General features: G+C 35.6%; 1 protein-coding gene across 1 annotated transcript in view; it reads left to right on the top strand.

Moving 5' to 3' along the window:
- DPP10 (dipeptidyl peptidase like 10) overlaps nucleotides 1-16,660 on the top strand; it is an 822,212-nt gene that overhangs the window by 795,943 nt on the left and 9,609 nt on the right. The window contains exons 20-21 of the mRNA XM_055397567.2: nucleotides 3,502-3,696; nucleotides 4,632-4,686. Of these exons, the coding sequence (XP_055253542.1) occupies nucleotides 3,502-3,696; nucleotides 4,632-4,686 (250 nt within the window). The remainder of the gene's footprint in view (nucleotides 1-3,501; nucleotides 3,697-4,631; nucleotides 4,687-16,660) is intronic.

Genomic DNA, 16,660 nt, shown 5'->3' with positions numbered 1-16,660 from the left:
CCTTGAAGCTCTGTTCTTTATATGAGTCCCCAGGGATTTCTGAGACAGTAAAACAAAAGTGTCAGGAAAAAAAGATGTGGCAGACAGAAAAAAAGCAAAGAGGAAGCAAATGAAATTTACCAGTTCTTTGTGGCCAACACACTTGCAAGTTGTAGTACCCATTTATTATATGATAGGTGATTTGGTCTATGGTACATTCCTATGGTCATCCCTACCACCACGTATCTTACTATTGCTGCCTCCTCAAATAAGTAATATTTTCTTGCCTTCAGTTCAGTTCAGTTCAGTCGCTCAGTCGCGTCCGACTCTGCCACCCCATGAATCACAGCACGCCAGGCCTCCCTGTCCATCACCAACTCCCGGAGTTCACTCAAATTCATGTCCACAGAGTCGGTGATGCCATCCAGCCATCTCATTCTCTGTCGTCCCTGTCTCCTCCCACCCCCAATCCCTCCTAGCATCAGAGTCTTTTCCAGTGAGTCAACTCGTCGCATGAGGTGGCCAAAGTATTGGAGTTTCAGCTTTAGCCTCAATCCTTCCAATGAACACCTAGGATTGACCTCCTTTAGAATGGACTGGTTGGATCTTCTTGCAGTCCAAGGGACTCTCAAGAGTCTTCTCCAGCACTTTGTATTAAAAAAAAAAATTAGTATTTTCTGGTCAAAATTTTGTGATAAAATTTCCCTTTACTCCTGCAAGCCTCTGACTTTTTCCTTATACTGACAATGCTTACCATCATAATCCGTGTCCTTTTGTAACTAATCTTGAAATAGATATACCTATATTCTGCACCAAAAGAGAAAGAACAACACACCCAGTTAGAGCAATATGTTAAAATTATTGACTGATAATGGACTGATAACATTTTGTGTTCAAACTTTAAAAGCAGGTGAAGCAAGATTGAAGTTAAAAAATGGCAATTTGGAAAACAGAGCAGAGGAGTGAAACTGTATTTTCTTGATATTGCAAGCATGAGTAAGGAATTGAGTTTTTGCTTTGAAAAATCTTCAGTCATGTGTTAATCATGTTTGAAAAATGTTCAATAAATCACATAGTAATTTTGTACTGCTTGCTATATTTCAAAAAGTATTTTTCAAGTACATTATGACACTTAATGCTTACAAATTCTTTGAGGAAAGCACAGCAGCATTTTACCATTATTAAAGATAAGGAAACTAAGTCTTAGTGTTTTAGTATCTTCCCTATCTATGTTCAGTGTGAAGCTGGGACTTAAACTGTCATGTATTTATTGAGCTTAAATGTTGAAGTTAATCCGTATATCTTGTTCTCTGTGAATCATATTTTGCCTTCTAATATTCTCAATAAATCTCCAAGCTTCAAAATTCAGGATCTATTAAGCTTTTCAAGGTCCTTTCATTTTAAACTTTACACGAGTCTACTTTCCCTGAAAGCATCTAGTTCAGCAAGCATTTTCTATGTTCTCCATGCACCAGAAAGTGTGCTACACATGATGATTCATGCCATTTCTCAACTGGTAGACAAGTTATATCAGTATCATCTGGAAATGTGGGAAAAAACACCAATTTTAAACTTCATTCTGAATTAGGCAATTGAATTTCTAGGGAAAAGAATGTGGAGATGTTTAGTCATAATTCCTAATAATCTGACCCAGAGCTAACTGTGCAAAAAGTAAAATGGATTAAAAATTTTTAAATTAAATTTTATAAAAGAGATAAAGATTGTAAACATTGCAGAAGGACAAAACAGATCTAGGTTTGGATCAGGTAATCATTCTGAAATGTGTGATTTACAAAGGAATGGAGTAGGTCATAATTCAAACCCATCCATGGCGCTCGTTATTTACAGTGTAGGAATTAGAACACATGCAATAAGTAGTCATTCAACAGACAGCTGCCTCCCCAGAAAGGTTAAGTAACTTTAGGTAGTTTATAGTAAGTTAGATAAAGGACCCTGAGTGCTTAGATCTCAAAGGTCTTTGTATTCATTTACTAGGGCTGACATACAAAATACCAGACTGGGTGTCTTAAACAGCAGAAATTTATTTTGTCATAATTCTAGAGGCTAGACATCCAAAAGCTAGGGTTCAGCAGGTTCTGTTTCTCCTGAGACCGCTCCTTGGCTTGCAGATGGCTGCCTTCTCGATTCCTCTTCTCATGTTCTTTTCCTTGTGCATGCCCGCCCCTAGGGTCTCTGTGTGTCCTAATTTCCTTCTGTAAGGACACAGGTCAGATTAGATTAGGGTTCAGCCTAATAGCCTCATTGAAAATTAATCACTACTATAAAAGCACTATCTCCAAATACAGTCAGACTCTGAGATAGTACACATTACAGATTCAACATACAGGTTTTGAGACACAGTTCATTCCATAATAGCATTCAATACATTTTAGTTGTCTGACATTTTGCCCTATTCCCTGTTTCCTCTTTAGGTCCCACTCAACCTCTGCATCTACTCAGTTCCACTTGCTACTCAGAAGTTTTTTCTTTAGCAAACCTGATAACCTCAAAACTTGTTAATGAGGATTAGTTTGTGCATTGTTATATTTTAGTGCTTCTAAGCAATATATTTGCATAGACTTGAAGGCAAGTTTGGTGTCTTTACAAGGGAGTGTGTAGGGTGAAATTTTCTGGTATGTAGCCTATGAACCCACACCTCCTGCATTGCAGGAGATTCTTTACTTCTGAGCCATTGGACCACTGGAGAAGCCATTGGACCTAGATAATCTGTGTGATTTTTATGAGAGTCTGCTTTTTTTTTTTTTTTAACCTTTCTGTATTCCAAAGAGAATTAGTTATAAATACCACTGTAATGTGACATTTTGAAATTGTATCACCTTTTCCCTCTGGAGAGAATGTTCATGCTTTATAATCTGTGTGTCCTTCTTTACCTCTAGCTTTCAAATTTTTCAAACATATGTGTCTCTGCTTCCTTTTCTTGCTGTCAGCTTTAGAGATGAGAAATATCTTTTTCTCACTCTTTGCTTAAATTCTTCTCAGTGAGAATCTTGTCACAAGAAACAATTCAGGAAATATTAATGCAGTGTTTCTTTTTAAATCTGATATGCTTTACAATTGCACATCTCTTGTTATTTTTAAGCCTCCATGACTGATCCTGCTTTCTATCAGATCTCTAACCCCTTGTATACCCTCTGTAAGACATTTTGAAAACACTGTAAAAAATCCAATAAAGTAGGGCCTTTATGTCAACTTCATGATCATCCTTTAGAAATGTCTGTGAAAGCTGTGTACATTTTTCTTTGTTCTCTTTTCAAAATGAATTAAAATAGTTTCTCATGAGTAGTTTTAAGTTCTGTTTTACATTTTCATTTCATTCAAGAGTTTTCCATTCAAAAGTTTACAAAGGGAAATGACATTTATATTTTCAAGTTTAATATCAAGAATTTGAAATTTTAATAGTCAACATGGGTCTTTTCCATAATTTTTAATAAGTAAGAAAACTTAGATTTCTACTGCATTATTAATTGCTCTTGTTTTGAGTCAATGTATCGGTATTTTCAGGGATGAAGAACCAGGAGGCCAGCTGGTAACAGATAAGTTCCATATTGACTGGGATTCAGTACTTGTCGACATGGATAACATCATCATTGCACGGTTTGATGGCAGAGGAAGTGGATTTCAGGGCCTGAAAATTTTGCAAGAGATTCATCGAAGGTTAGGCTCAGTGGAAGTAAAGGACCAAATAGCAGCTGTGAAGTAAGTAGGTGTACATTTTCTTATTGTTTGTCCTATAGTGAATGCTAGGTATGTGATATATCATACTATTAATGCTAAGAGGTTTGTGTTTTAATGATTAGACAACTTCCTAGGTTAATTATATAGACCAGTAGTCCCCAACCTTTTTGATTCCAGTGACTGGTTTCATGAAAGACAATTTTTCCATGGAACAGAAAGAATCTAATGTCATCACTGGTCTGACAGACAGTGGAGCTCAGGCAGTAATGAGAGTGATGAGAAGATGAATGTAAATATAGATAAAACTCCACTAACTCACCTGTGTCTCACTTTCTGCTGTGTGACCCACTTCCTAAGAGGTTATGGACCAGTACCAACCTGTGGCCTGGGGAAAGGGACCCCTGATATAAACTGTTTTTTCAAGTATCTTTCACACTTATTGACATAATGAAAGAATTATCATACATCCCCCTCTAGAATTAGAATTCACTTTGGATTTGTGAAATGGGAGAGAACTTCATTAAACTACAATATTATTTATTTATAATAATCACAATGTCTATTATTTTCCCAGTTAATTACAGTTCTTGAGCTTTCACAAATATGTTTCCCACATGAGCTAGAAAAGGTGAACTGAGAAAGCTAATAGGTTCTTTAACACAGCGTATAGATATTACCTAGGATATTGTTAAAATGTAGATTCTAATTCAATAGACCTATAGTGGACCCAAGATTCTGCATTTGTAACAAGCTAACAGGGGTGACACCCAAACTGCTCCACTACTCTGAGAAGCAAGATTTTGGTATACAGTATCCTTCCATATGAACAGAGTTCTAACCACTAAAGCAGTTCTTGTTTGACTTCTGTTTTGTTTTTGTTTTCCCTTACAGCTAAGAATGAATTTCCATGGTTCATTTAACTCAAGAAGATATAACTATAATTTTTCTCATTTCAGATTTTTACTGAAACAGCCTTACATTGACTCCAAAAGATTAAGCGTTTTTGGAAAGGTAAACAGTAGAAATATGTGTGCGTACATTACCTGTTTCTATGTGTACTTGTATAATTACTCTCTTTGTATTACTATAATTTCTGTTATCCTTTAAAATGAAACATTGTAATTAATATTATATAAATTCAGTTATTTATTAATTCAGCAACCATGAACTGTGTATCTCTAATTGGAACCTGTTGTTAGAAATAGAGCAACAGTAGGACAAAAAAAATAAAGGAATCTGTTTTCATGAAGATTATCTTCTAGAGAGGAGAAAGAGAAAGTAAACAAGTAAATTAAAAACATTGTTTCATCTGGTATTTTGTCTTTTAAGGAAAAGTAAAGAAGAAAAGCTGATGGATGAAAGGAACAATGTTATTAGATTGAGTGATCAAGTAAGGTCCATCTGATTTAAGTGATATTTAGGTGGATACTTAAGAAATAAGCAGTCATGTAAATATGTTGAAGGAGCCTGTTATCCAAAGAAGGAACAAGTACCACAGACTTGGCACAGACTACAGGACTTAGAGAATAAAAGATGACCAGTATTTATAATTATGTTGCTGTGCTCTTGGATGATATTTACTTCCTTTTAAAATAATTTTCTATTAAAGTATAGGTGGGATTAGTTGTAAAGAACCCACCTACCAATGCAGGAGAAAAAAGAGGTGTGGGTTAGATCCCTGGGTCTGGAAGATCCCCTGGAGGAGGGCATGGCAACCCACTTCAGTATTCTTGCCTGGAGAATCCCATGGACAGAGGAGCCTGGTGGACTACAGGCCATAGGGTTGCAAAGAGTCAGACATGAGTGATTACACAAGTACAATTATCCCATATAGATACAAAACTAAATGGGGGAAAAAAAAAACATTTTTTTCCTTGAAATGGGCACTCTTAGTATTTACTCTTTTGTTGTTCTGTTGTTCAGTCTCTGTCGTGTCTAACTCTTTGCAACCCCATGGACAGTTGCATGCTATGCTTCCCTGTCCTTCACCATCTTATGGAACTTGCTCAAACTAATGTCCAAGGGGTCAGTGATGCCATCCAACCATCTCATCCTCTGTCATCCCCTCTCCTCCTGCCTTCAATCTTTCCCAACATCAGGGTCTTTTCCAGTTAGTCATATCTTCGCCTGAGGTGGGCAAATTATCAGAACTTCAGTTTTAGCATCAGTTCTTCCAATGAATATTCATGACTGATTTCCTTTAGGATTGACTGGTTTGATTTTGGACTGGATTGGTTTGCAGTCCAAGGGACTCTCAAGAGTCTTCCTTCTCCAGCACCACAGCTAAAAATCATCAATTCTTCAGTGTTTAGCCTTCTTTATGGTCCAACTCTCACATCCATACATGACTAATGGAAAAACCATAAATTTGACTATATGAACCTTTTTCAGCAAAGTAGTATCTCTGCTTTATGATATGGAAAACTCAGCAGTGGAAACAGGACTGGAAAAAGGTCAGTTTTCATTCCAATCCCAAAGAAAGGCAATGCCAAAAAATGCTCAAACTACTGCACAATTGCACTCATCTCACACACTAGTAAAGTAATGCTCAAAATTCTCCAAGCCAGGCTTCAGCAATACATGAACCATGAACTTCCAGATGTTCAAGCTGGTTTTAGAAAAGACAGAGGAACCAGAGATCAAATTGCCAACATCCGCTGGATCATGGAAAAAGCAAGAAAGTTCCAGAAAAACGTCTATTTCTGCTTCATTGACTCTGCCAAAGCCTTTGACTGTGTGGATCACATAAACTGTGGAAAATTATGAAAGAGCTGGGAATACCAGACCACCTGACCTGCCTCTTGAGAAATCTGTATGCATGTCAGGTAGCAACAGTCAGAACTGGACATGGAACAACAGACTAGTTCCAAATAGGAAAAGGAGTACATCAAGGCTGTATATTGTCACCCTGCTTATTTAACTTATATGCAGAGTATATCATGAGAAACGCTGGGCTGGAAGAAGCACAAGCTGGAATCAAGTTTTCCGGGAGAAATATCAATAACCTCAGATATACAGATGACACCATCGTTATGGCAGAAGATGAAGAAGAACTAAAGAGCCTCTTGATGAAAGTGAGGGAAGAGACTGAAAAAGTTTGCTTAAAGCTCAACATTCAGAAAAGTAAGATCACGGCATCTGGTCCCATCACTTCATGGGAAATAGATGGGGAAACAGTGGAAACAGCGGCTGACTTTATTTTGGGGGGCTCCAAAATCACAGCAGATGGTGACTGAAGCCATGAAATTAAAAGATGCTTGATACTTGGAAGGAAAGTTATAACCAACCTAGACAGCATATTAAAAAGCACAGACATTATTTTGCCAACAAAGGTCCTTCTAGTCAAGGCTATGGTTTTCCCAGTGGTCATGTATGGATGTGAGAGTTGGATTATAAAGAAAGCTGCACACCGAAGATTTGATGCTTTTGAATTGTGGCGTTGGAGAAGACTCTAGGAGATCCAACCAGTCCATCCTAAAGGAAGTCAGTCCTAGGTGTTCATTGGAAGGACTGATGCTAAAGCTGAAACTCCAATACTTTGGCCACCTGATGCAAAGAGCTGACTCATTTGAAAAGACCCTGATGCTGGGAAAGATTGAGGGCAGGAGGAGAAGGGGACAACAGAGGATGAGATGTTTGGATGACATCACTGACTCAATGGACATGAGTTTGGGTAAACTCAGGAGTTGTTGATGGACAGGGAGGCCTGGTGTGCTGTGGTCGATGGAGTTGCAAAGAGTTGAACATGACTGAGCAACTGAACTGAACTGAACTGAATCTGCATACAGGTTTCTTGTGAGGCAGGGAAGATGTTCTCATATTTCCATCTCTTTAAGGGTTTTCCACTATTTGTTATGATCCACACAGTCAAAGGCTTTAGGGTAGTCAATGAAACAGAGGTAGATGTTTTTCTGGAATTTCCTTGTTTTGTCTATGATCCAGCAAACATTGGCAATTTGATCTCTCGTTCTTCTGCCTTTTCTAAAACCAGCTTGAAAATCGGAAGTTCTTGGTTCATGTAATGCTGAAGCCTAGCTTGAATGATTATGAACAAAATCTTACTAGCATAGGAGATGAGTGCAGTTGTTTGGTGGTTTGAATATTCTTTAGTACTGCCCTTCTTGGGAACCAAAATGAAAATTGACTTTTTCCAGTCTTATTGCTGCTGCTGGATTTTCCAAATTTGATGACATATTGAGTGCAGCACTTTAACAGCATCATCTTTTAGGATTTTAAATAGCTTTGCTGGAATTCCATCCCCTCCATTAGCTTTATTAGCAGCAGTGCTTCCTAAGGCCTACTTAACTTGGCAATCCGAAGTGTCTGGCTCTGAGTGAGAGACTACACCATAGTGGTTATCTGGGTCATTAAAATCTTTTTTGTATAGTTATTCTGTGTATTCTTTCCATCTCTTCTTTATCTGATCTGCTTTTATTAGATCTTTGCCATTTCTGCCCTTTGTTATGCCCATCTTTGGATGAAAAGTTCCTTTGATATTTCCAATTTTCTTGAAGCGATCTCTAGTCTTATGCTTTCTGTTGGTTGTTTTCCTCTTTTCTTTGCATTGTTCATTGAGGAAGGCCTTCTTGTCTCTCCATGCTTTTCTCTGGAACTCTGCATGTAGTTGGGAGTAACTTTCCCTTTCTCCCTTGCTTTTCTTCTTCTCTTTCCTCGGCTATTTGTAAAGCCTCCTTAGACAATCACTTTGACTTCTTGCATTTCTTTTTCTCCAGGATGTTTTGTTTGCTGCCTCCTGTACAATATTGTAGACCTATGTCCATAGTTCTTCAGGAACACTGTTTCCTTGATCTCATCCCTTGAATCTATCAATTACCTCCATTATATATGCATCAGAGAAGGCAATGTCACCCCACTCCATTACTCTTGCCTGGAAAATCCCATGGATGGAGGAGCCTGGTAGGCTGCAGTCCATGGGGTCGCTAAGAGTTGGACATGACTGAGCGACTTTACTTTCACTTTTCACTTTCATGCATTGGAGAAGGAAATGGCAACCCACTCCAGTGTTCTTGCCTGGAGAATCCCAAGGACGGGGGAGCCTGGTGGGCTGCTGTCTATGGGGTCGCACAGAGTCAGACACAACTGAAGCAATTTAGCAGCAGCAGCAGCAATATAAGCATAGGGGAATTGATTTAAGTTGTACCTGGCTGGCCTAGTTTTTTTCCCCATTTTCTTTAGTTTAAGCCCGAGTTTTGCTATGAGGAGCTGATGATCTGAGTCAGCTCCAGGTCTTGATTTGCTGACTGTATCCAGCTTCTCCATCTTTGGCTACAAAGAATGTAATCAATCTGATTTTGATATTGACCATCCAGTGATGTCCATGTCTAAAATAATTTCTTGTGTTGTTGAAAAACGATGTTTGCTATTGACTGGTGCATTCTCTTAGCAGAATTATATTAGTGTTTGCCCTGCTTCATTTTGTACTCCAAGGCCCAAATTACATTTTACTCTAATTATCTTTGCGTTTTAATCCTCTATGATGAAAAAGATGTCTTTTTTGGTGTTAGTTCTAGGAGGTCTTCTAGGTCTTCATAGAACTGATCAACTTCAGCTTCTTTGGCATCAGTAGTTGGAGTATAGACATGGATTACAGTGTTGTTGAATAGTTTGTCTTGCAAAAGAACTGAGATCATTCTGTCGTTTTTAGGTTGCAACCGATTACTGCATTTCAGACTTTTTGTTGATTATGAGGGCTACAGCATTTCTTCTATGGGATTCTTGGCCACATTAGTAGATACAATGGTCATCTGAATTAAATTAACCCATTTTTGTCTATTTTAGTTCACTGATTCCTAAGATGTTGATGTTTACTCTTGCTGTCTTCTGCTTGACCACATCCAATATACCTTGATTCATGGACCTAACTTTCTAGGTTCTAATGCAGTACTGTTCTTGACAGAATCAGATTTTACTTTCATCACCAGAAAAATCCACAAGTATTTCTGCTTTGGCCCAGTCACTTCATTTTTTCTGGAGCTATTAGAAGACGTCTTCCCTCTTCCTCTGTAGCATATTGGACACCTTCTGATCTGGGGTGGGGCTCTTCTTTTGGTGTCACATCTTTTTGTCTTTTTATCCAGTTCATGGGGTTCTCACAGCTAGTGTACTGGAGTAGTTTTCCATTCCCTCCTCCAATGGATCACGTTTTGTCAGAACTCTCCACTGTGACCTGTCTGTCTTGGGTAGCCCTACACGGCATGGCTCATAGCTTCATTGAGATACCCAAACCCCTTCACTTATGGCTCAAATTTTTAGTCAAGATTAATGTTTTTCATTGATTCAGTATAAGTTCATGACTAGAATAAAAACAAAATTATTTCACCAATCCTTTTATGCAGCATAATTATCTCTTGTCTTCTTTAGGGGTAGAGCTTTGTACAGTCTCCCTTTAGTTTGGAATCTATGCATTATGTCTACATCATGCATTGAATCATCATAGCAGAAGGCCAAAATCATTTCATTTGCAAAACAAACAAAAAAACAAGCAAGCAAAACTGGCTTTATGCTTGTTTACCTCTCAGGTTTGCAGTTTTCATTAATATCTGGTCTTTGTGAATTCATAACATTAGCACCAGCTCAAGGTTGTATTCAAAATTACTTTTAGTTGTTTTAGTTCTTTATTTTTTTAATTACCACTTTTTATTTATTTATTTATTGTTTAGTTTTGGTTTTGTTTTCAGTTGAATCTATTAAGATGTCAATTTCACAAATTCTAGAAATGGTATTGCCACACTTAATGTTTTTACCATTAATGAGGCTAAAACAGTGTTCTCTTCTAAGAGTCTAAGCTGAGTTAGAATTAATTGTGAAAAGAGTTATGATTCAAGTGAGATGTTCTAGAGGGCCAGGAATTTTAACTTCCATCAACAGTCTTTAAGCAACTTATTTCCTTTAGCTGTATAACTATTTGATTGAGTTTCCAGGTTTTTCCTCCCTCTGGTCTAAAGTTCTTTCTGTTTTTTACGGTCTATTATATGTATATATCTACATCTACATCACCCTCGCTAAATAATTGATTTCATTCATTATAATTGACTTTGTCAGAAGAAATGACATTTGCTTAGAAGTTTTCAGGTACATTTCACTGTTGTTTTCCATAAAGCTGAAATAGTGAACTCTAAGAAATTGGTCAATATTTTTTATTTTATATGTAACTTGTTCAGGTTAGTCTTTCAGAATTTGGAAAGCAATACTATTCTTTCTACCCTTGTAACCTGATTAAGGAATATAGAGTTTTTAGTATTTCTAAAAATGTGTTTTGTGTCAAATAATATATAATTTTAGACAACATCCCTACCTATATTCTATTAATGGAAATAATAAGCCTGTAAATGCCAGGAAAGCACTGATTAAATAAACGCATTCTCATTTAAATTATTACAAGGATACTAGAGAAAAACTTCAGCCAACATAAAAGATAATGCTTGACTTTTTATATCCAACTTCATTTTAATATTGCACACATATTCTATAGGTAAACAAAATTAACTAAAAAGTTTTAACTATTACCTAACATAAATTTGAAGCTTATTCCAAGAGTTATTTATTGTTCCAAATGAATTTTCTTCAATATAGTTAAGCCAAAATTCTTACTGGTTATAAGTATTTATTCCACCTTTTTACTTCACTGCTTTTGTTCATACTTTTTAATTTGTTTCTAATAACAGCCTCAAGTCTGTACATGAGTTTTATAATTCTTATTCTTATTAAGTCTCATTCAGAGGTCCTTTTCCCCATTAATTATTCACTAAATCTCTCCCACTGGAAATCATCATTCCCTCCTGTGTATTGAAAGAACACTTTGTCAGTCATTTCTTACATTCATTATACCATAATGTATTGCATTATATTTGTGTTATTTCATTTCTTATGTCAGAATGTAAGCCTTGTCAAGGTATTTATGTTTTATTTTCAATTGCAAAAACATTTGAATTGAACTCATTTCATGTTCTTTCTCTCCTCTGGGATTTTCTCTTTCCTTAAGCCAACCCTTTCTCTTTCCATAAGCCAACCCTTATCCTTTAGGGGAATACACTGTGCTTTTTGGCTTTAATGTTTTCATCAAATTTGGAGAATGTCCAGTTATCATTACTTCAATTTTTATTTATTTATTTTTACTGTTCCACTTTTCCAAAGTTTTTAAATAGGTATGTAATTAGGCCAGTTGAATTTTTCCCTAAGATCACCAAAATATTAATATTTGATATTTTAATATTTTTTAAAAATATTTGTCTGTGTGCTTCATTTTTCGATATATTATGCTCCTGTCCATCAGCTATACTCTTGCAGGCAGGAAGCTGTAGCAGGAGTGACTCATTCTCTGTCTTTCAGTGATCATTGTCCTTTCTTACCCAGTGTCCAATGTCTCAGTTAATTCTATTTCATATATTTTGCTTATATTTTGAGTAGTTTCATATCGAAGGGTAAATCTCATTTCTTTTATTCTGTTTTTGTGTAATTTGAAATTCCTACATTAAATTAACTTCTGTGTTCATGAATCATTTTGCAATGTTATTTATATACATATATATGCTTAGTTTATATTGATCTCAGTTATATGTGAACATATATATATATATTTGTTTTCTCATTGCAATTTTGAGATTTTGGTGTATTAAAGATAGCAATCTTTCACATCCTTTTGAATATCCCCTTGACTTGTTGATTGACTGTGTTGTTTATGATCATTCATAAAACTGAAGTACTAAAACTTTTTATATATTGGCAAAACCTTTGAAGTCCTTTCTTTGGTGATTTCTTCCAATGATTTTTTTCTTTAGATATCTCATTCCTATCAAAATAAGCATTTATTAGATTTTTCTCTTTATGTATCTGTTTGAGTAGGGCAGAGAGAGGTACATAATACTTGTGTGATGCGGATTTATTTATTTCATTTAAAATAGTTTCACTATCTCTATTGATTGACTAAATCATTCTTAACATCTTGATTATGATGCCAACTAAACATTAAGTTCTCAGATATGCTTAGATTTATTTCTGTTATAATCTGACTGTCTGTTCTTAGGCTAATCTTATAGGTTTTTAATTATGAAAAGTGAAAGTCACTCAGTAATGTCCGACTCTTTGTGACCCCATGGACTATACAGTCCATGGAATTCTCCAGGTCGGAATACTGGAGAGGGTGGCCATTCCCTTCTCCAGGGAATCTTCCAAATCCAGGGATCAAACCCAGGTCGCCCACACTGCAGGCGAATTCTTTACCAGCTGAGCCACCAGGGAAGTTGCTCAGTTGCCTCCAATTCTTTGTGATGCCATGGACTGCAAACCCCCAGTCTCCACTGTCCTTGGAATTCTCCAGGCAAGAATACTAGAATGGGTTGCCAATTCTTTCTCCAAGAGATCTTCCCAACCAGGGATTGAACCCATGTCTCCTTCATTTTAGGCAGATTCTTTACTATCTGAGCCACAGGGAAGCCTTGGTGGGTATAGTATGCATAATAATAACTCATTTTAATATTTTAAAATATTTCCCACTCTTTGTTCTTTTCTTTCAAGGTACCTTTGACCTACTGTTCCTATTTTCTCCACTTTCTCAAATTCTCCCAAAACATTTGGCTATATTCTTTTAACTAAAATTTTATTCAAACAGTATTTAATTTGAGAATAATTAAAATTTTCAGAAAATGCTGCTTTGACTGAATCACATAGTACATCTCTTTTATTTAATCCTTTTTATATTTTTCAATAGAATTTTTAGTTTTCTTTATGGATGTCAATATCTTTCCTGCTTTGTTTATTTCTATGTATTGTTTATTATTAGTGCATTTTAATTTTTATTGTGAGTAGTATGTTTTTGTCAGTGTTATTTTCTAACTTGTTTGTTAGATAAATGGAAAGCTTATAGTATTAGCATATTTAGCCATTAACTGGCCATCTGTTACTCAATAATTATTCAAATGACATGATTAAAGATGTTGAACCATTTCAGTTTGAATAATTATCCTTGTGACCTAATCAAGTTCATAAAATACAATATAATAATATTACTGTTCTTTGTGCCAAGTAATTATATTTAAGTGTTAAAAGTAAAAAAAACTGAAAGAAATATTTCTGACATTTTTTTAAGATTGATGACACAAATTAAAAATAAGTTGCAAAATTTAATACCCTATAAACATCAAATCCCATGGACGAAGGAGCCTGGTAGGCTGCAGTCCATGGGGTCGCTGGGAGTCAGACACAACTGAGCGACTTCACTTTCACTTTTCACTTTCATACATTGGAGAAGGCAATGGCAACCCACTCCAGTGTTCTTGCCTGGAGAATCCCAGGGATGGGGGAGCCTGGTGGGCTGCCGTCTGTGGGGTCACACAGAGTCTGACACGACTGAAGTGACTTAGCAGCAGCAGCAGCAGCAAGCATCAAACTGAGAACTTGTATTGCTGTGGTTACCAGGCCAGCATTAATGGGATTAAAATTTATTCATCCAACAAACACATACTGAGGGTATACTATGTGCCTAGCACTTTTCAGTTGCTGGACATATAGAAGTGAGCAACACAAACCAAAAGCAAAAATAAAGTCTATCTTTTTAAAAATTGTTAATGCAATGAGGAGAGATAAATGAAAAACAAATAAATGAAAATAATTAGGAAAGCATATAAAATGTCAGATATGATATTGCAGTTCAGAGAAGTGAAGCAGAGAGACAGGAGTTCAAGATTAAAGATGAGTTAGCAATTTTCAATCATGAGACAAGAACTATTTCACTAGGAGATATTGATTGGTCTAAAATAGGGAAATTTGAGGAGACAAGAGACCTTCCTGGGGAAGGTAAAAGAAGTTTAAAAATGCAATGAGTATGGAAGTTTTTCAAGCAACCTATGGAGGTAATTATTTATTATTTATATTCTTATTAATAATAGTCTCAATTGGGGTAAGAGTTAGGGACACTGAGTCACTTCTAGGGTTTGAACTCTTGTGTATAAGATGAAGAAAAATATATCAAGGCAGGAATATAAAAATTGTAATATAGTGTATATGATTACATTAAGCAAATTTAACAGTTTTCATGCAAATTAATGAATTTTATTATTCATAAAGTATTTACAGTATTTTTACTTCAAATCAATTCAGTATATATTAGAAGTGATGTGATTCAGAGGGAATCGTACAAGTCTAAAGCTGTAGGAAAACTTTTTTCTCAGCTCTGTTACTATATCTTTTTGATTGCAACTATGAAACCTTTTTGCACACTGTGTCAAAAAAGTCACTTTATTATTTCAAATCATGAGGCCCATGAAAATGTAAGTCCTCAGTAAAGTGGTATTACAGATTTCCCCTCTCCTAGTCCTTTTGTCTATTGAATTCAATTTCTTACACCAAGGGTAAAATATATTTTTTAAAGAAATAAGATTTTCTATACTTTAAGTCCTCAGAATAACCTTTTAAAAATCTAGATAAATTTGTTAAAATTTTACAAGTAATGCTAAAGATGTTTTGCAAATGCACATGATGTAACAATTGTAATGAATGGGAAAATGTGATCACTGAGAATACCAGTAAGATGACAGCACAACTGAAACATAGCAGCCTATACCAGCTATTGACCATTATTGGTCTATATCACATTAATAACACATCCTGTCATTAACTACAGTCAATATGATGAACCCTGGTTTTTGGCATCTTCCTGATAGATACGAGTTGCTTTGAAAATTAAAGCATCATTCCATATCTAACTAGAACTTAGATTCCTAACATCTTGTGGAATATTATTTTTCCAAGAACTTTTTCATGATCTATTCTTTATTATTATTATATATGTTATTATTTTAATTAGAGGATAATTACTTTACAGTATGGTGACTTTTTTCCATACATCGCATCAGTATTAGGTGTACATATGTGCCCTCCCTCTTGAACTTCCTCCCACCTCCTCCCCATCCCACCCTTCTAGGTTGTCACAGAACACTGTCCTTGGGTTCCCTGCATCATACATGGACTCCCACTGGCTATCTGTTTTACATACGGTAATGTGGTAGGAATGTAAATTGATACAGAGAACAGTATGGAGATTCCATAAATAAACTAAGATAAAGCTACTATGATCTGTTCTTATATTCAGTAAATATATATGAAATGATAGAGAAGGTAAGCAACTAAAATTTATTTTAATCCTGCCAGTATTTTCTTTTAAAAATAGAATTTATTAACTGAAATAAGTCAAATTAAAGCAGTATTTTGAATTAGATTTTTAAATGCAATAGAGAGAATTTTATTCAAAAACTTTCAATATTGTTTTCAATTTACTTTCATTGATCCCAAATGCCAGATAATTTTTACAAAGTCAAACACAATGTCTTACGCAGCATCAGTGATTTACAACAGTATTTTCACTTAGAATCACATGGAGAACTCAACAGCCCATTCTACACATATCGATTCAATTGATTTTGAGGGCATTGGTACATATATAAAGTTCCACTAGTCTAGGGAATTCTGGCTGAAGTTAGAAAGATAGCCTGGTGGGAATCCTTATTACATTATTACACAATAAGAACTTTCTATTCAAAATATGGACCGGCAACATAAAGATCTCCTAGGAGTTTGTTAAAAATGCAAAATCTTGAGCCCTATCCCAAATCGACTGGTTAGAATTTGAATTATAAAAACTCTCAAATAGAACTCAAAAAGAACTTTCAGGTATTTTTCTGAGATCTGCCCCTCCTGTGAAAGATACCTTTCTTACTTCCTGGAGTTAATTAGACTCAGAATCATGTGAAACTGAGATAAAAAACATAATACAATCTGTTAATTTATATTGTTTAAATATGATATACAATTAAGAACCAGAAAAGTTATCAGCTAAGATGCATTTTTCACTATGAGAATACTGTTGCTGCTTGGGAAATATTTGAAACCTCTTGTCTGCAACATCATGGTCTCAAACTTCATGATAGTGAACTGGAAACTAGAAAATATGCTTGAAAATTTCCTTATAGGG

The sequence above is a fragment of the Moschus berezovskii genome, chromosome 2 (assembly GCF_049115385.1).
Source record: "Moschus berezovskii isolate FMDL1 chromosome 2, NW_MosBer_1.0, whole genome shotgun sequence".
In the NCBI taxonomy this organism is placed as follows: Eukaryota; Metazoa; Chordata; class Mammalia; order Artiodactyla; family Moschidae; genus Moschus; species Moschus berezovskii.
This window is presented reverse-complemented; position numbering and strand designations above follow the sequence as displayed.